At 35.6% G+C, this 19,030-nt stretch overlaps 1 protein-coding gene and 1 long non-coding RNA gene across 5 annotated transcripts in view; one reads left to right on the top strand and one right to left on the bottom strand.

Annotated features, from left to right (window-relative positions):
- The window catches only part of LOC115243707 (hemicentin-2-like), a 272,825-nt gene extending 263,576 nt beyond the window's left edge, over positions 1-9,249 (bottom strand). For all 3 annotated transcript variants that reach the window (XM_029820886.1, XM_029820887.1, XM_029820888.1), the window contains exons 1-2: positions 8,625-9,249; positions 1,033-1,395 (exon numbers count right to left, since the gene is read on the bottom strand). In XM_029820886.1, the coding sequence (XP_029676746.1) occupies positions 1,033-1,141 (109 nt within the window). In that variant the 5' untranslated portion in view covers positions 1,142-1,395; positions 8,625-9,249. The remainder of the gene's footprint in view (positions 1-1,032; positions 1,396-8,624) is intronic.
- A 128-nt stretch (positions 9,250-9,377) lies between these two features.
- LOC115243579 overlaps positions 9,378-19,030 on the top strand; it is a 76,349-nt gene continuing 66,696 nt past the window's right edge. The window contains exons 1-3 of one of the 2 annotated variants that reach the window (XR_003885249.1): positions 9,378-9,451; positions 9,712-9,837; positions 10,390-10,460. This is a non-coding gene — a long non-coding RNA (uncharacterized LOC115243579). Of the gene's footprint in view, positions 9,452-9,711; positions 9,838-10,389; positions 10,624-19,030 lie in introns of those variants that run through there. The other variant, XR_003885248.1, reaches the window with a different exon arrangement.

The following is a 19,030-nucleotide window of genomic DNA, read 5'->3' as shown; positions in this document are numbered from 1 at the left end:
CTTGGAGCTTAAACCGATTTACGTAACCTGATTACGTATGTTTTCATCGACATTTTAACATTATGTTATAGCTCTAATTGATCGTGTTTGATAAATGATGTAACACTTTATAAAGCCACAAAAAATGCCGTACAACTAATAAAAATACTCAAAACACATAAACGACAGTTCTCTGTTATTTAACTCACCGGAAACATGTGGCATAGCCATACCACAAATTCAATATCACGTCGGATAGCGTCGATATAACATAACGACTGGTGGTATTTATATTACCGATACATATTGGAAAAGGAGTGTACCGTGCATTCGCGATTTTCCTCCCGTTTTTCAAACCGTATGCCGAATTTCTATCAAAAATACGGCACCGCGCATACTCATATTAATTCTTTTCGGACCCCATCGACAGTATTAACAGAAAGTTCTACCTGTCTCGAGATTAAGATTGATTGATCAATCAATCAAGTTGAAAAAGTCCGGCGGATCTCGGATTATTGATCTCGAAAATGTTGAAATAATCGACAGGGTTCGATATAAATTATATAGTAATAGATAATTTAACGCGGCCTCGCTTAGCGTTATCTAGTAACTCTCATGAGCTGCAAATACCACAAAATTGAATACAATTAAATGTATTTAGTTTAGTTATTGTTATTAACTATTTGTATTTTCATCTAATCAATATCCATTAATATATGAACTGATTCTGGATAATGCTATTTCAATTAGTATTCCACTTCATAGGAAGGTACCATACCTTCCAGGTGCTATTACTATATTTTCTTATTTAGCTATTACTGACAGTGCGACACGTCAAACACAAAAATTTCTTTCAATATTCAATCATGTTTTATTTTATAAAACGTCTATTTTTGACGTCTTTTTCTAATGATGATATCTTGCTTCTCACTCAATAGAAAAAAATGAATTAAATCTGTTTCCAACATTAACAATCATATCAAATTCTCACCCTTCGCTCCATCTTTAATTCAATCATTACGCATATAGTAGATTACTTAAATTAGCACTTACCGATTTCCTGATTGGTTATCCTGGCATGGCAGCTGCTGAGAGCGTAGAGTACAAGCGTGATGAGCGACGCGAGGGATCGAAGAGGGACGAACATCTCATCTCGAGGCATCTCGACACCCCGACGTCGCGTCACGTCACGTCACGTCACGTCACGTTGTGTCGCGTCAACTCGTGTCAGCGACACACTCGCCCCGCCTCCTTTTTACAGCACTCGTCGTCTTCTGCTCCCTCGTCGTTGACGAAATGCGCGAACCAGGACCCCGGGCACTCTTGAAAACACTTTCCGCACGACTCAAACTCTCATCGTCGAACTTGCTCTCCGCGAACTCCTCATCCGCGTCCACGGATTTATCCTCGTCAAACCTTCGAACATACAACCGACACGATGCGTTGAAATCATCAATGAATCTCGAACGGTCGCGTTTGAAAAATTTTCTCCTCTTTTCATTTCTTACTTCGGAAATCGTATTCCACACGCCCACCTTCTTGTTGGAAAAATTGAAATGCAGATCGTGGGGTGATTTTAACAAATCAAATTTCTCGCATTTCAAATAAAAATATAAAAATGGTTGTAATAAAATTTATTAGTGGAAAGATATTGTAAATTCAATAGTTTCTAAGTGACAGAATTAAATTGAAATTATTGTATAGCACATTTATAATATATGATATTGGCAAATATATATAATAAAAAATTGTATCTTATAATATTCGAGACACAGAGAAAAAGAGATAGAAAGATTGAGAGAAAAACGTCGAAACCTGTTTTTATATACACACACATATATATCAAATCCTGCTTCTATATCTATATTGAACAGAGAACTGTAAGTTAAAGAGGGATAGCGAATCGCCAACTTGGGATTAGATAATCCAAGAGACTACCGAGCTTTGAAGATCTATCTCAAACAGAGATCAGATTTACCTGGGAATTATTTTGCGATACAGCGTAGAGCAAGTAAAATGTTCTAATGTAAAGAAAAAAAAATTACTTTTTAAATAAAAACTTTTTGATTTTTTTTGCGAAAGAACAATTTCGCAGAATTTGAATTTTTTTCCTGAAATTTCACAAAATGTATAAACGTTGTTTTTCAACGTTAGGTTAAATTAATCTCCGTTTACGAAACAATTATTGCATTAACTGTTGAGTGAGCAGTTAACGCTAAACTGGATGCTTAAGTTTATCAGCTGGGAAACATCGTTTATTTCCTAATCCTGAATTTGCACTCGCCAATGAAATGCGCGATAGGGTTGCGATTTCGGAAAATTGCGACCCTTGCAAATGCGAGCTCGCATTCGCGTACCCTCTATCTCTATCTGTCTCTCTGCCACGGCTCTCTCTCTCTCTCTCCAATTCTATTCTGCTGATTTTCCTTTCTCACCTGCAGCAGGAACACGCATGCAGTTACAATGGCCGTTGCCGCTACCGCTCAAACTCGCTCGATAGCTGATCCCGTACATTCGGCGTAATCACGCCGCTGTTTAAAAAAAAAAACTTATCCGTTGTCTCGCCTCTTCCCTCGTTATCGCGAAATGTTTTTTAGCACTCGATTCCCGCAGAAGTCGGTGGAGATAGAAGAGAGAAAAAGCGAGACGAAATATTTCATCCGACGATGCAATTGCTTCCGCCGCGAATATAATTCGACCAACAAAACAAAAAAAAAAAAAAAATACGAGAGGAAGAGGGAAAAAAATATATATCGTTACAGCGCATTCATCGCCTATGACAGGAGAGCGTGTGTTTCTTGCCCGAGTTTTTGACACGCGCGACAGACCTCGCCGATTGTGACACGGTGCACACCGGCGCTTAATATCGTGATATTGTCGTTTAATCGAGTTACGTGCCCCAGTTATTATTTTATTTACCGATCGCGCAACAAGTTTATTTCCGGAAACTTTTCGTCGGGTGTTTTTTTATATCGCTTTCGTTATATCGCGGTTCGCGCGCGTTTATATCGTGATATATCGCGTCCGTACGTTTCTATTATATTAACTTCTATACCAAAGAGAAAGAGAGCAACAGAGAGAGAGAGAGAGGGAGAGAGAGGATGCTCTTTTCAATCGACGTTGCGTCTCTAAAAAAGTATCAAAACAATGTACACTCCCGCGACGTACACATATACCTTTCTTCACTTATATGATAAATTTCTCTCGAAAAAGGAAATAACGCGATTTTTGAAGAATAATATGATTTTTCATACAAAAAATTAATTGCATTTGGTAAATGCAGCATTATCAAACTGTATCATCTGCTTAAAACAAAGTTCTGCTGTTAAACTAAAAGTAACGTTTTATTATGACTATAAGTAATTAGTTTAAAATTCCATGATACAATCAACAGGGAAAATTTGCAAATACTTCAAATTGAGCAGCTTAATTTGATATTGACAGATAATTGTGCCTTTAATTACTTTTCGCGGGCGGGACTCGGAGAAATAAATAATTAATTTTCCCAACCATATCCCCTTGCCGTCCGCTCGAGAATCTAACGAAGCAAAAAATAGCATCAATTTTCACGATTAACGAACAAACGAAACGCGTATCGAAGAATGTGCATTATCCGAGAAATTGCATTGTAAAATTGTAAAATCGCAAACGGCTCGCATCGGGCCGTTTAATTGGAGACTAATTAACGGTTCAATCACGTCTCGCGCGCGGATATCGCGAGGGACCCAGTAAATTACGACTCATTATTTCACATCGTACGAAACATAGTGTCTATGTAAAAGAAGTGTCCGGACAGTTTCATTCGGGAGTTAAACCGCTAACCGAAAATTTGTGCACTGATACCGCGATATCCGAACAATTTCCATCGATAGGGGAGAAGGTCGTACGATGAAATTCCATTTTGCTTTCAATATTATATGAAGTTTCAATATTGCATAAATATATTTAATGATATATTAATTTACGTATAATTTAATATCCTATGATATAATGCAGCAAAAATATAAATAGTAACAAAAGCTTTTATAAAAATTCTGTTTTAAAAAAGTATCTCAAGAATAAAATTAGAACATATATATTATAATCATAATTATCACATAAAAAACATGCAGATTAAAATATGCCAATCAATTGATATTCTAAAATAAAAAAAATAAAATGCATTTTTCAAGATTATTTGTGTGTGTGAAAAATAGTTCTTTGTCTACTACATGAGACGACAAAACTTCATTTTAATGTTCCTATCTTATATAAACATAATAACTATAAATTATAATAACCTCTTACTAAAAAAAATTCAAGATATTTCCACATGAACGGAAAAACCAGTTCAGAAAAAGCATCTCATAAAATGTTTAAGATTACACTTTCTGTTTCCGTTAGAGGATCTTATATATATATATATATATATATAATGTAATATATCTCATTCTCTCTTAGTAAAATCTCAAACCTATATGCTTGTGTCACGAACTTCCTGAAAGACCCCAACTATTCGTAACATCTTTTCCATTCCATTGCATCGGATTATTAAATCCGAATGCCTAAGTATTTAGCAGTTCTCTCTCGATCGTATTTATCTGACGCGGCAAATTTTCGGAAAAATCACGCACACATATCTAATCCTCTCGAATTAATGCCCCGAACGATTTGTCGAAATCGCGGCGCATATTAGATGCGCAACGATGCAAAATGCCGAGGATTCTTAGAACAGATCGCGGTTAGAATCCCCCGATGATATAGCATAATGTTAGGAATGTTATCGTCCACCCGGCTATCAGATTTCCATGTAAATGCATCGACGCATCTGCCGGTAGGACTATTCGGCGGTCATCCGCTCGGAGAATCGAGGATCCAACCATTTTCTGCGTGATCTCTAGACGCTTATAAAACGTACCAGACTGACAATAGACGTGAACTTAATGACGTGAGAATTTCATTTCGCTGCGTATGCATATTCGCGTATGCGAATTCATGTCATTGCGACTCGTAGAATATTTATCTATTTTGCTTCGCATATCAGGCCAATATTTCTCATTTATCAGTTAATATTCTATCTGAGAGCTTTAATGTATATTTAATGACCCTACGCAATGTCTAAAATATGTTGGGAAAATGTAGTTGGAATCTTTTAGGACGTTTACGTGACACAAGATGCGACATATAAAAATACGAATCGGCAAGTTAAATCAATAAAACAGTGATGCAAGAATGTATCTGACAGTAGAAAATATAAGCTAAAGCATATTCATTTTAAAAAATAATACGGTTAAAGCAAAAATAATATGATTAAAGCAAAAGTGTATACATTTCATATAAAATAATCTTTGGCTTTTATTACGAAAAGCGATCTGTATATTTGTAAACGTCATTTTTTTTTTTTTTTTTTTTTAATGGGTATAAACTGAGAGATGTGAATATGCAAAGAATTATAATGTGAAATAGGATTTATACTTTTTGTCATTTTTTTACCTTTTCCATATTTTCTAAAATATCGTATTAATCAAGGCAAGCTTCAAGCATAAGCTTCAATGTCTCTCACTCGTATTTTCCAAAACCTGACAAAAGCCTTTGACAAATAAGAGGAAAAACGCTCGCTCCATTTTATTCATCCAATATATATGTAAAGTAAATTTATATTTAATTAAATCAAATTTAATTTATTCCATTTAACCAAGCCAATCATTAATACAAAGAGAGGACATTTGGTATTTTAACGAAAAATGGTTCTTTTAATAAAATATTGATCATGTTAATAAAAAAAAATGTTGTCAGTTTATACGAAAATGAATATTGCTACATATTTAGCCATGCAATGAGTATACAACTAAAGACGCAAAATATAAATCTACCTTATTAATTTATCAAATTAATATGCACATTTACAGCGCGAAATATAATAAAATCTGTAAAAAGTAAAAATTAATAATACAATAATCGATAAAAAGTAACGATGTACACACGCAGTGTTTAACTATTCCAAATATCAAGCAACATTTTATGCAGCAAAGTTATATTTACTTTTTAATTTCCCCAGGAAAAAATATGTGAACAGCTTCTTTTTAAAACGCGTACGAGGTCGATTCGAGAGTTGTATCGTTTAAGGGTATATCTCGCGCATTTAAGAAGGGTCATACCCACAATATTCTCAGTAAAACATCTCGAGGTTCGTGTTACCGAAGCGCTTAGCGGCTTATCTCTCGCTTGCATCTGTCTAACGCGACGACGCGACGAATTCTCGGAAAAATCGGGAGCACCGCAATTCCTCGAACTAATGCCGCGAGCGAGACTCGTCGAAATCACAGACACGCAGTTCAATAATATTCTCTGAAAGACATACAATTTTTTATAAAATATATCGAGGTATCGCGTGCGAGATTGATATATCGGGAAATAAATTAGATTGGAAAACGATGCGATAAGAAGAAGGACGGTCTCATGTCTCATATTTGAAGCCCTCGTGTATCCCCAACAGGTATAATTTCCAACGTGACGTGCCGGCTCCTTAACATCGGAATTCTTTCATCTATCCGATCACAAAGGCACAAATTGTTTTCGTGACTGGCAACGCGCGGCTTTTTCGAGAAAATTGCCAGTCACAAAGCGGGAGTGACAAGCACCCAATTTAAGTCCCGTGTAATACGTCTGTGTAACTGTTCCCCGTGGCATTATCGCGCGTCCGCGATTGATCGTTGGGTCGCATGTGAAATCCCGCCGCTCCCAATGACGGAGAAGGGAGGAGGATCTATTTCGAAGAAAGGTTCGCGATCGCGCGCGTCGTCGTCTTCTGTGAGAGAAATACACGGAAATTTTACGAAAGATTAAAATTTTTACAATACCGCGCGAACACGCGGCTGCCATGAAGTCGCTCTAACGGGTGCTTGCATGCGACGCTCCGCGTGTGATGGACGATGCATATTTACTCTCCAAATCGCGTGATGATTTATGATGCATAGGGATGCGAGAGGCGTCAAAAACGGATGTGTGCGCGATATGATTAAAATTAATTTGTGATCTTATCGTACGGAAAGTCTCGAGGTACACGCGATATTACTGTTTCACGATATATATCGTGCGTAATGATATAAATATAGTAATACGCAATTTTATTGGTACTCAGAAAAAAAAGTCTTATTTTGACCTCTACAATACGCTCCTAAAGTTTAGTGCATCATTTCAGATACACTCTATATATATATATATTTATATATATGTACATTCGCTTGTACGTTCGGCAAAGTAAGAGATATAACTCGATATTTCCGTTACGCAATGTAACAAAATACATATTTCCAATATTCTGTATTCACGTATTCAACATGCAACATGATCGTTTTTAAGAATTTTTGATAAATAAAATTTTTGACAAATAATATCTCATTATTTTCGACATAATGTCGCGCCGAATTAATCCAACTGCATCTGATAATATCGTGTTGTTTGTACATACAAAATCGCTCGATTCTGTATCACTGATTATTCGCGAATAAATATTCATCGAATATATGCGCTATTGTTTCCTACATTCACTCGTTAAATATCGAAATATGTTTTTGGCAAGTTTTTCGCGTTATTCGCGCCATTCTTTGAACGTATGCATAAACTACCGCTTTTACGATACTCGCTACTGGCAATTAAAAATTTTTGCAATTAAAAATTTTTAAATTAATTCGTAGCAAAATTGTAACGAAAATTGAGGGGAAAGGTTGCAACGAGTATGCGTTAATGAGCGCAAGATCGAATATGTAGCATTCGACGAAAAAGATGTTGATTGATATTTTAATTTGATACATCGCAATTAAAAATCATAAACGTGCACCATCTCTGACCCAGTTTATTTCTGATAACACTAGTTTATAAATTTCATACTTTTTTTAATACCAGAAATAGAAACAACTTTTTTAACGTATTTTGGGACGCTGAATCCAAATCCGAAAGGCAAAATAATCTATCAGATCAGGTTTTCAAGAAAAACCTTGGAGTTGAAATCCCCCCAAAAACACGTTTTTTACCATTTTTGAAAATTCATAGCAAACGAACCCGATGTGCAAAAGACTTCAAACAGGGCTCACATAAAAGCTTGAAAATTGTATTTAATATAAAAATATCAATTTTTTTACCGCAGGTACAATCGAAACTGAGGCACGCTTTGTTTTTAAACGTAGTCGCATTGTGTCAAGTAGAACGATTGTCCCATGCAATCTGATTGCAGATAAAAGATTTGATATTTTTATATTAAAGTAGAATGTTCAAGCTTTCATTTGAGCCCTGTTTGAAATTTCTTGCACATCGAGTTCGTCTACCATGAATTCTCAAAGATGGTAAAAAAACGCGTTTTTTGAGTGATTTTAACCCTGTTTTTCTCGAAAATCTGACCTGATATAAATTTTTTGATCGCAGATTCGTGCTAAGCGTTTAAAATTAAACTAAAAACAGTGTTCGAATGCTCTGGTAAAACCTTACAAAACCTTGTAAACTAGTGTAATTAACATATTATATTATTTTGCAAAATATTTCCCATTATATTTATCGCAAATTGTTAATCTCTTAGAAATATTTCCCCATCAATCATTCTCTTGGCATCTGTGTGCGCTTATAATGACGAAGAAAAAGAGGAAAGTAGAGAAAGTACATACGAGTCTTACCGTCAAAAGATCCTTGGAGAACACGATCACAGGGCACATTTCCTTCGAATACGATCGTCCGCGTGTACAGTCCGTTCCACGTTCGAAGGTCCGGTTGCCATCACCGAGAACGATACTTCGCAGCTTCTTCACAGGATCATCACCGATATTAATCCTTTCCGATCACGAACACACACGAACACGCACACACTCGCGTAAGAGAAACAAACGGAGAGTCGAGGAAAACATAAAAAAAGGCACACTCCTGCAACTTGTTGCAAATTTGGAGAGCGCGCGATTTTAGATCACTATTGACACGTCTAAATCATTTGAAACGATAGTGTTTTTGCATCATTCGCGACGTATCGTCAAGTCCTCTCTCTTGTCGTGTCCGAAAGAATTAATCGCGGTTATCCGCACCACCGTCGCGAGATTTCACGATATTGCGACGCAGAAATTCGAATTTCCAATTTGAGTTTTCGGCGATGTCGCGGCACCACTCCCGAATCTTGCACTTTTTTGTCGCCGTTTGAATAACTTGCGCGGATAATTTCGGAGCGATCGAAGTTACGCGCGACCGGTAGTGGAGGGTGACTTTTTGCTCGGCCGACCACGAAATAGACACATACGCGACGGTTACACGATCAGCACTGAAGTGATGCGCGATGTGCGCCGAGTGGGGAACCGGGCGCGCGCCGGTCGCTCGCCCGAGCGCGGCCGAAGATTGCCGAGGCGAGCCGAGGCATTCGCGAAGTGTGACCGGCGCGCGCGAACGGCGCATTCTTTTGATTAACGCGCCGACAACCGTGCGAGTAGTCTCCGTCCGATCAGCGAGGAGAGGGAGGAGGGTAAGTAAATATACAACAATGATAAATATACAATATTTGGAGCGGGGAAGCTGGCAGTGGATCGCTTAACTTTCCCGAGTAAACGTAAGCCGGGGCATCTCTCGATCGCCGTGTCATCGATGCACTTGTACATGTGTGTACATATGTACGCGCGCGCGCGGTTAATGTCGCGTAAGTTATTCGATATTTGCCGGGTAATGTCGCGTAACTCGTTGGCGCGATATTGCGAGGGTAATATGTATTTTTAACGTCTTTTACAGCGACGGCCTTCTCTCGCGGTTTAGTTAACAACATGCTCGCTCGACCACTTACGAATCATCGACCTTCGATCGCATTGACTTTGTCGTCCTGATGGCGGCCGACGAGGCAACTTCACAGTCCAACCGGTAGGCATTTTTCTTTCGACAGTAAATAATAAGTGCGTAACAATGTTTGTAAGTTGCAATACAGATATCGATAGTACAGATTCTATTGAGAAGAAAAATATTAATATTTTCGAAAGTTTTTGCATTACATGATAAACATGTATATTAACATTTTCATGAATATGTAATCCATAAATCGACGAACGACAATATACGTGTATATTCCGCCGAAAATTCTACCAGTATGAATCATGCTTGCGATATATGATAATTATGATGTAATGCAAACATTTTTTTAATTAATCTAATGTAAAAGAGTACACTATAATAACAATATACGGTAACATTAATATTAATACTGATTGTAATAATAATAATATATGTATAACAATGATTATGGCCTCATATTAATATTTTAAAACGTACAAAAAGATTCTTTGCATTTAAAATTAGATTATAATGACATAATAGCCAAAAAAAAATATTATGATATATTTTATATAAATACAAAGTCATATATGATATATATTTTTTTATATCTAATTTTTTGCATTTTATTTTTGTCTATTTTAGAGAATCCAATTCAGATAGTTCTATGTGTTGTGGAATGGTTTCACATTATCAGCAACAAATCGACGTATATGGTGAGCTATAATTGATAAATCAACGTGTATGGTGAGTCATGAAAAATTATTATTAATAACTAATACAGAAAAGTTGTGAGATGTTCAACAAAATCTCTATGTAACTGTTGACACATTATGATTTCTTGAAAACTGTATCTTTGATGCAAATATAATCAAAACATCAATGTGGTGGCTATTAGCTTTTTTCCCATGTTGCAAAAATATTATAAAAACATAAGAACGTTTTTTTAGAAGATTTCGAGACTAGCTTTCTATGCCTGCAAAGATATTATTAAAAAGCAGTTACATATCACATATACAATATATATATAAAATATTAATTCATGTCATATTGCATGTTACATGTCATGTCATGTTGAATTTAAATAAATTAAGCTCGATCCAAAAATACGAAAATTGCATTCTAGATAAATAAGATATGCCTGAATTTATTTCGCGGTTAGAAATGTTTATGTTTTAATGTCACATTTTTTTAATATCCCGTCCGTATCTCTCTTTCAAAATGATTAACAAGATTAAAATTCCTGTATATAGGTAATTCTTATATATACAATCAATATTTATTCAAGCAAATTAATTAAAAATTTAGTATCTTGCTTCGTTATTAAGTAATGTTTAATACTATATTTTAATTATACAATAATTATGAATGATTAGTAGACATTGCGCAATATCTCGTTTAATACGTGTAAGACAATTTTCTCTCTCTGTAGAATATTTTGAGAAAGACAGAGGGGAAAAAGGATTAGAGGACGAATTGATTGTATTTGTCAATTAGATGAGGGATTATTTTCGCGCGAAAGATAGGAATTAATCTTGACATAACGAAACTTCGCGCATCTACCATCTGTAGTTTATTAAATGGCGTTTTGTTATCGCCGAAAAATACGGGCGTTCAATAGGATTCCGATTATGTAAAACACGGAAAATCCCGGCACGCCTGAAAGTAATTGGGGCATTTGCCTTAGGGATTTTTGGATCGAACGCATTATACGCTGTGTTCCATGCATTTTTTGCGAGTTACGAGGGCGTTGTATGTGTGTTATGCGATGTCGTTTTATTTCCGGGACGTGGCATTCACTGTTTGCGGTCTTGTCGAGTATCCGCGTTGAGTATGTTGAGAGAGCGTGTACTTCTTCTCTCCCGCGCGAGTTGTCGATATATACACAAACACGGGGGGTGGAGGAGGAGGAGGAGGGATGTATTCTCCGCATTTCCTCTTGGTACACTCGCGCCAAAGTACGCATGCATTTTTATAAGTCGGCACAAGCGAATTTACTGGTTACGCTTTTTGATCCGCATCTCAACGTTACGTTACGTTACGCGCGCACAACAAAAAGAAATCGTATAATAGTAGTATAATAATTATTTATACTTTATGTAACCAAAGGAAAGGTATATCAGTGAAAGAAATATTGTGGATAAGATGATAAGAGAAATCTAGAAAATTATACGAATAAACGTTACACAATACGAATCGAAACAGAATAAAGTTAGTAAGAATCAATAGATAAGGCGAAGAAAAGGATATAAAGGAAAGTATATCGTAACCAGATAAAATGTTTATCCGCTAAATACAGATAAAAAGAATCATTTCGATCTTTATATTAAATCATTTTCAACTTTAAGAGCACGGGAAAAGGAATATTTGAAAAAAATTCGTTATCAAGACCGCAAATACAGAATCGCGAAAGTAACATGAAACGCGACAAAGCAAGGATATAATAACAGAAAATTATACCACCATTTCCAAGTTTAGCAGATACAAGTCTAACAGATACACTCACATGATTTGCTTGTCTCGGTTAATGAAAGTACATGTTCCCAAGAAAACTTGGCCGCTCTAATATCATATTAATAAAGATAATCAGACGATGTTTAATGATGATAGACGTTTCTAAGTATGAAAACAAAACCGAGAATAATATGTTAATGTGAAATATTTTGTAGATGATGTAAAATATATCATTTTGCTATTTTTACCCTTAATCTTACAAATTATATTTTCATTCTTAATATCATAAAAATTTATAATTTTCTTTTTTTTAATCACAAATCTCTCTCTCTCTCTCTCTCTCTCTCTCTCTCTCTCTCTCTCCGTCACTGATATTAATCACGCGAGGCAAGTTACCCACTTATTAAGCAGTGGCCCTATCGGGAGACCAATTATTCAAATATGATCGAATAAATACATAAGCAAACGAGGGACAGCTAAGCTGATTCAGAGCGATGCTATATCGTTTGTATAGATGTGAAAGGCACCGACGAACGAGTGGTCGTTATTCGTCGGGATCTTCTTGTCGTCGGCAATGCGAGCGTACCTTTTTCGTTCTAGATGCGCAATGATGTGTGGGGGGAAGAAGGGGGGAATCGCATTTCAAAAGCGGCGCAAGAAATTACGAGTGCACGACCGCGGAGACCACCTAGAGTAAAGCCCGCATTTTCTGTCATCATTCTACACACCTGCTGATAACCATGACGAATGTTCGCAATGACGTTTTTCTTAATTATTTCAATATTTCAAACGACTGCCTCTCGAGACAACACGCCGAGCTGCATCGGCGAATAAAATATGTCATTGAAAAACGTTTTAAATTATTTTTAGCGGATATTAAATTGCATCAACCGTTTAATTCTGCAAGGAAATTGTGGAATTTTTTTATGATATATGCTGTACTTTCTATAATACGCGTTTTATTTTATTTTATTTTTTTTTGTATCTCGAAGATTGCAAGTTTCTCTTCAGCTAAATTAATGTGAGAAAAATCTGTTTAATGTCTTGCATTCAATGAATATTTTTATTCGTACTGAATATAATATGTAACAGCAAGTTGAAAAGGAAAAATTGAAAAGAGGAAAAAAAGTTTATGGATTATTATTAGTAAAAATTACAATACCTTATTACGTCTGATATACCTATACATTTAAATGTCATTAAATTCTCACTTCAGAGATTGTTTAACAAAAGTCAATATTTAGCGACAGTCGATTTTTGTATAATAAAAAGTAACGATTATTACAGTTTTTCGCGATTTCAAACGATTTAAAATAAAAAGCTTTTCGCAAATTATCTTTTAAGAATTCAAATAAATACGTTATATATATTTTCTATTTAATTTTAAATATATTTACGGACATTAACAGAACGTTAATTTAAAGCTTAATTATCTAACATAATGAAACGCAAAAATGACTGAATCGTAATATTTGATTTAAAGTTAAATTAAATTAGAACTTGACATATTAAATTAAACTACCGTTGAAAGAATCATCAAGAAACTTTTTTTTTCCATTTATTAACACATAGCTAGTGATTCTAATAAAATTGATACAGAAATCGTCGCGGATTAAATACTTTCACCGTAACACATATAATGCGAAATGATAACAATGTGACACGATTGTAATTTCATAATTTTTTATCGCTAAATATGAAATGAAAAGTCGGAAAAGAAGGAGGGGTCCTAGTTAAGAAAGATATCGATCAGGTATGCCTTTTCCTCCCATTCTCTATCCTGCAGCCGCTATCCCTTTTGTCGGGTTTCTCGGAATACATTTTGACAACATGCAGAGACCTAACCGCGGCATCCCGCGGCCTCGTCAGAGTTTACGAGAATGCATGTCATTGGCTCTATTGTACTGCTTATAGACCCCGGCAGGAGCAGACACGAAAGAGACCCTCTTCGCTCGTAAGAATATTCTTCACGCATGATCTCCCATTATTGTTCATTTTGAGCACTGGCATTCAGCAGTCAGGTACTTTTATTTCCGCCTCGTAGAAATGCTCAAGAGATATCATCCGGCGAGATTATCGTGCAAGAAATGTTTTGTTATGTCATTAGGAATTAACGCATTAAAAAGAGCCGCGCCCGTTATTATGCGCATTCAACACGTTCTCATTTCATCTATATTTTCTCTCGTTTTTACAGCAGTCTGGGGATTTATCATGTTTAATGAATAAGGATTATACGATTTGTGTTCTTGTAGAAAAATATATGAAACAATTAACATTAATATACGCATTTTTATGAATTATTTACTATTAATTATGATTATTTTTATAATAATATAATTGCCGCTTTTATCGTTATAATATATAAACTGAAATTTTACATTAAATAAGATGGCAGAATAAATGGGGAGAGTAATTTCTTTATTATTTCAAAATTTGCTAAAAAAATATTTTTCCGTCATTATGGTCTCCTCTACTATCCTGTAACTATTCTGATATGAACGGGTTAAGCATGCGTAATGAGGTTAATGGCCTCCGACAGGCACCTTGCGGCGAGAAGAACCGCAGTACGATGTCTCGAGACTTAAACGTGTCGCTTTAAATAGTCGATCAACCACTTAATGTCTCTCGATTATGCCAATTTGCGGGAAATAGTGCGCGTCACGCCACTTGGATTTCCAGCAAAACCATTATCTCAGCCTGAACATGTAAAACACGCTATTTAAATTATAATCTTTTCAAGTACTAAAAATTTAATAAATAGCAAACAACAAATATACACATTATACAATATTGCATTTTATTATTAAAATATGGCTTTTAATCACAATTTATTCGTCAAATAATTTTATAATAAATGCAATTTTATAAATAAGTAATAAAATATATGAAATTTTAAAATGTTTATAATGCTAGAACATCCAAATCTGAATTTATTTGTCCAAGAGTGGTAAAAAATTTCTTCCTTCTTTTTACATTAGGTATATTTTTATTTTCTAAAAATGTCGAGATACCAATAATTTTTAAAGTTAAGATCAATCAAAAGTGAAGTGCTTTTTATTGCATAAGTAAAAATAAGTAAGAGAATCTTATTTTTCAATTAATTTTAAGTTGATTTTAATTTATTAGAATTTTAATTTATAATATATCAAGATATTTAAGATTAAAAATCTAGAAGTTGGAAATTCAGAGAGACATGTAATTAAATTTTTGCTAAGAAAAGTTAACTAATTGTGCAATACTAGCGCAAAACTCGTCGACTTATCTTCAGAATTACTTTGTATATCATTATCTTGTAATAACTCGGCAGTGAAACAGTTATCGATTATTACGAACGCCGATATTCGCATCGACGAGCAGATGGAATTAATCACCGATATTCTATAAATGTATTACTACTCGATCTTGAAAAGAAATCGGTTGAAATAGTCTACAACAAGAAAAGCTCACGGCCGGTTTATCGCGAATTCATTATCGAGTTCGTTTGAATTTGTCGCGACTAGGTGCTTTGTTTCATTCTGCTGCCTCTCGAGGCTCGTTAAATAAAATCTCGAGGTTTCAATACACGGATCTTTTCGCGCGTGACGTACGCGAATGAGGATTCGTTCGAAATTAAATACTTTTCGATATCTCTTTTGATGTAATTCGTTTTCATTTTAACTCGCCTCCGTGCTATGGTCTTCGACAAAAAACAAAGTGCAGAGACATGATGGAAATTTCCCGAAAAAGAACATGTTCAAACAAACACGTTCCACCTGACTTTTTTTCTGAGCATTCTTTATGGATTTGTAGAGACGTGCAGATAGAAAAGAGTGAGATGTTGTTTATTTTTAATTCACGGACTACGCGTTCGTACTTTGTCCGGAAATCAAGCCGCGTTCCCGAAACATACTTCGCAAATTGCGTTTTGTCGAATAAATATTTTTATCGACTTTCCCTTCGACAGTATTATTCTACCAAATATTGTACAATCTCGATTGTGCTCGATTATAGATATTGAAACAATTAAATATTGCTCTTCAAAATGTTTTTATCACGTTATTTTAATATCTATTTTTTCTAAAAAGACTTCAAAAAATTGAGATTTTTCGTTCGCTTTGACAACACTGTGGATAAAGAGGATTTCAATTTGCGCAATGCATAAGGAATTTAAAGAGGAACTGCACGTATCGATACGTCAAAAGTTAATAAGTAAAATTTTATTTTTATGAATTTTTGTATACAGTCACTATAAAATTTTCGTGGTACGGTCACTATAAAAAAGTTAGTTTGATATAAAATAATATTTACGATGTTGAAATTGTATGTAATCTCAGAAAATTTTTAGAAATTTAACTTCGAATAACTTGTTATTGCGATACACGCAACCCGAAAAGAATTTCAATTCTTTATTTTATAGGTTTGATCTCAATGCAATTGTAATAATTTACACACTTAACGTTTCTCGCATTTGATTGAACATGAATTACGCGCGATATCGAGCATAAATGATTTATTAATAGAACAATGAATTATGTTAACAAATATCGATTTGCATAATACTGATGCATAATGTGTAAACAATGATTTGAGTATTGCTTGCATAACAATGAATGAAGCATACATCAATTCCGTGTATAAAGCGCATAGAATTTATAAATTCAAAGAATCACAGAGAACAGAATTTTGTGAATCTATGAAATATCAGATCTCTATTTTACCTGTTCTCGAGATGCTTTCGGGAAACGAGCTTCCGCCAAACGATATTTCTCTACCGTAATGTGTTGGAATTTCGATCACGCCACTACGAGCAGGTTAAAATGAATAGAAAGCGCAGGATGAGGCATGCATGACGTTGCATGTGGCGTTGCATGGCTAGATTACGTAAATATATTAGCTTATTCGCGACGACGATGATACATCGACAGGAATTCTCTCCTGTCTTTCGCGAAATCTACGTAATGCCCTGATATACGAAACTGAAATAATAATATTATATTGGATAGATAAAACGTTACGATTCGACCAGTGCATTATAAACGATCCGAGGCAGATCGTCGTTCTCGAATATGTGCAAGAAAAAAAATCTAATCGCGACAAAAATAGACTCGATCCCGTCTCGGCGATAATAAACGCGACGACGATGTCGTTACGGAGTCGTACGTGCCTCGTACGAGAACGGACGATAAAACCGCGCCCGAAACGAGCGAGATTTAAACACAATCGACAGCGGTCGCACGGATCGCGAGATTAGTTCGAGAGCGAGTATAGCTATTATCCGCGTCGAGAGACGTAAACGTTGAAGGGCGTACTCGAGACTCGAGAGTACGTCCCTTTAATGTGGATGCTGCGCGGAAGCGTCCGAAGAGAGAAGCTCGTCGACTCGAAGGGTCGACACGGCACGGCGACGTACATTTCGTAAATATTTGGATGGTCGGGGGACGATATCGCTGCAGACGGCGGATCCGGCGACGACGAGGGAGAGAAAAGTCGGATCGCGGAGAGATATACCCGTGAGAGAAAAGCGGCCAAGCGGAAGGTGCTAATCCGCGCGGCTTTTCGGGGAAAAATTAAACGAGCGCCGCCCGGGAACGGGGCAGAAGTCGGGGCGAGGTGTAATATAGCTGGTAGAAGGGCGAGAGAGACTGCGAGAGAGTATAAAAAGATTTGCGGGCGTAGAAGGAAATTTTGTAGCGGAGATATATCGTGAATATATGTATATCCACAAAAATATAGAAACTTTATGAACATGTCGCGTAATACACTGAAACTGTAATACCGGATGCCATCGATTATACTCGGATAAGGAGTTTTTTTTTTTTTAATAAAACGGTGCTTTGTTTTAACGCACAAATATTTTCGTGTATATATTACATTTTACGGTTTCTCAAATTTAAAAATATATTATATAGTGTATTTTAATATCTTGTTTTAATGAAATGATAAGTAATTTATGTAATAATGTATATATATAATATATATAATAATATTTGATATACATTTAATACATTTTAGATAATTTCGTAAATTTTGCATCCTGCAAAGCATTTTACTATGAAATGTTGATACGAGATAGTAGGGTAAAATATTCCAGTAAAGTACCATTTAAATATACTGATGGGACTTAATAGGCTCGCATGGGACATTTAATCAATGACCCTCGTTATGTTGCGCCCGATAATGATACGCGAATGTGTGAAAAGCGGAATTTACAAAAGCGATCGTCGAGCGATCGGGATTTCACTTTATCGCGGTTGCTCCGCTTATAAACCGGGAATACACTGTAAAAAATCGTTTTAACCGACGCCAGACTTCGACACGATCCAAACAATGCGCTTTAGTTGCGAAAAAAAGAAAAAAGAAATGCAGAACAAAGCAAAAATCGCTGGAGCACGCATCAATTTCGATACATCGATCTGCTGACGGGCAGATTCATTGTTTCGATATTTTCCAGCGCATATTTTAATTGACACTCGAGAAGCGCGAGAATCATCCACACATCGACGCGTCCTCGCATTGTGCGAGGCTCAACGCCAATCGCCGAGAAGCAATTTAACCGTAACGCTTTTCTGTGAGAAAAGTATTAATTTGTTTGCCCTCTCTCTCTCCGATAGATCGATGAAAAGTCAAGCACTCTCGTGGTAAAAGGGCACCGATGACGAAAATCCGTAAATTTCTTTCGAAGCAAACGAACGCATTTGAGAAACCCACCCAATAAAGCCTTTCAATATAAATCATTTTTTATCACCACATATCTGGCAAAATCCTTTACAATATCATAACTACTTACATTTCGCATAAACATAATATTTACTTTAATATTTTAAATTCTAAATTTATATTTTATATTTAATTT

The sequence above is a fragment of the Formica exsecta genome, unplaced genomic scaffold (assembly GCF_003651465.1).
Source record: "Formica exsecta isolate Colony F162 unplaced genomic scaffold, ASM365146v1 scaffold72, whole genome shotgun sequence".
In the NCBI taxonomy this organism is placed as follows: Eukaryota; Metazoa; Arthropoda; class Insecta; order Hymenoptera; family Formicidae; genus Formica; species Formica exsecta.
This window is presented reverse-complemented; position numbering and strand designations above follow the sequence as displayed.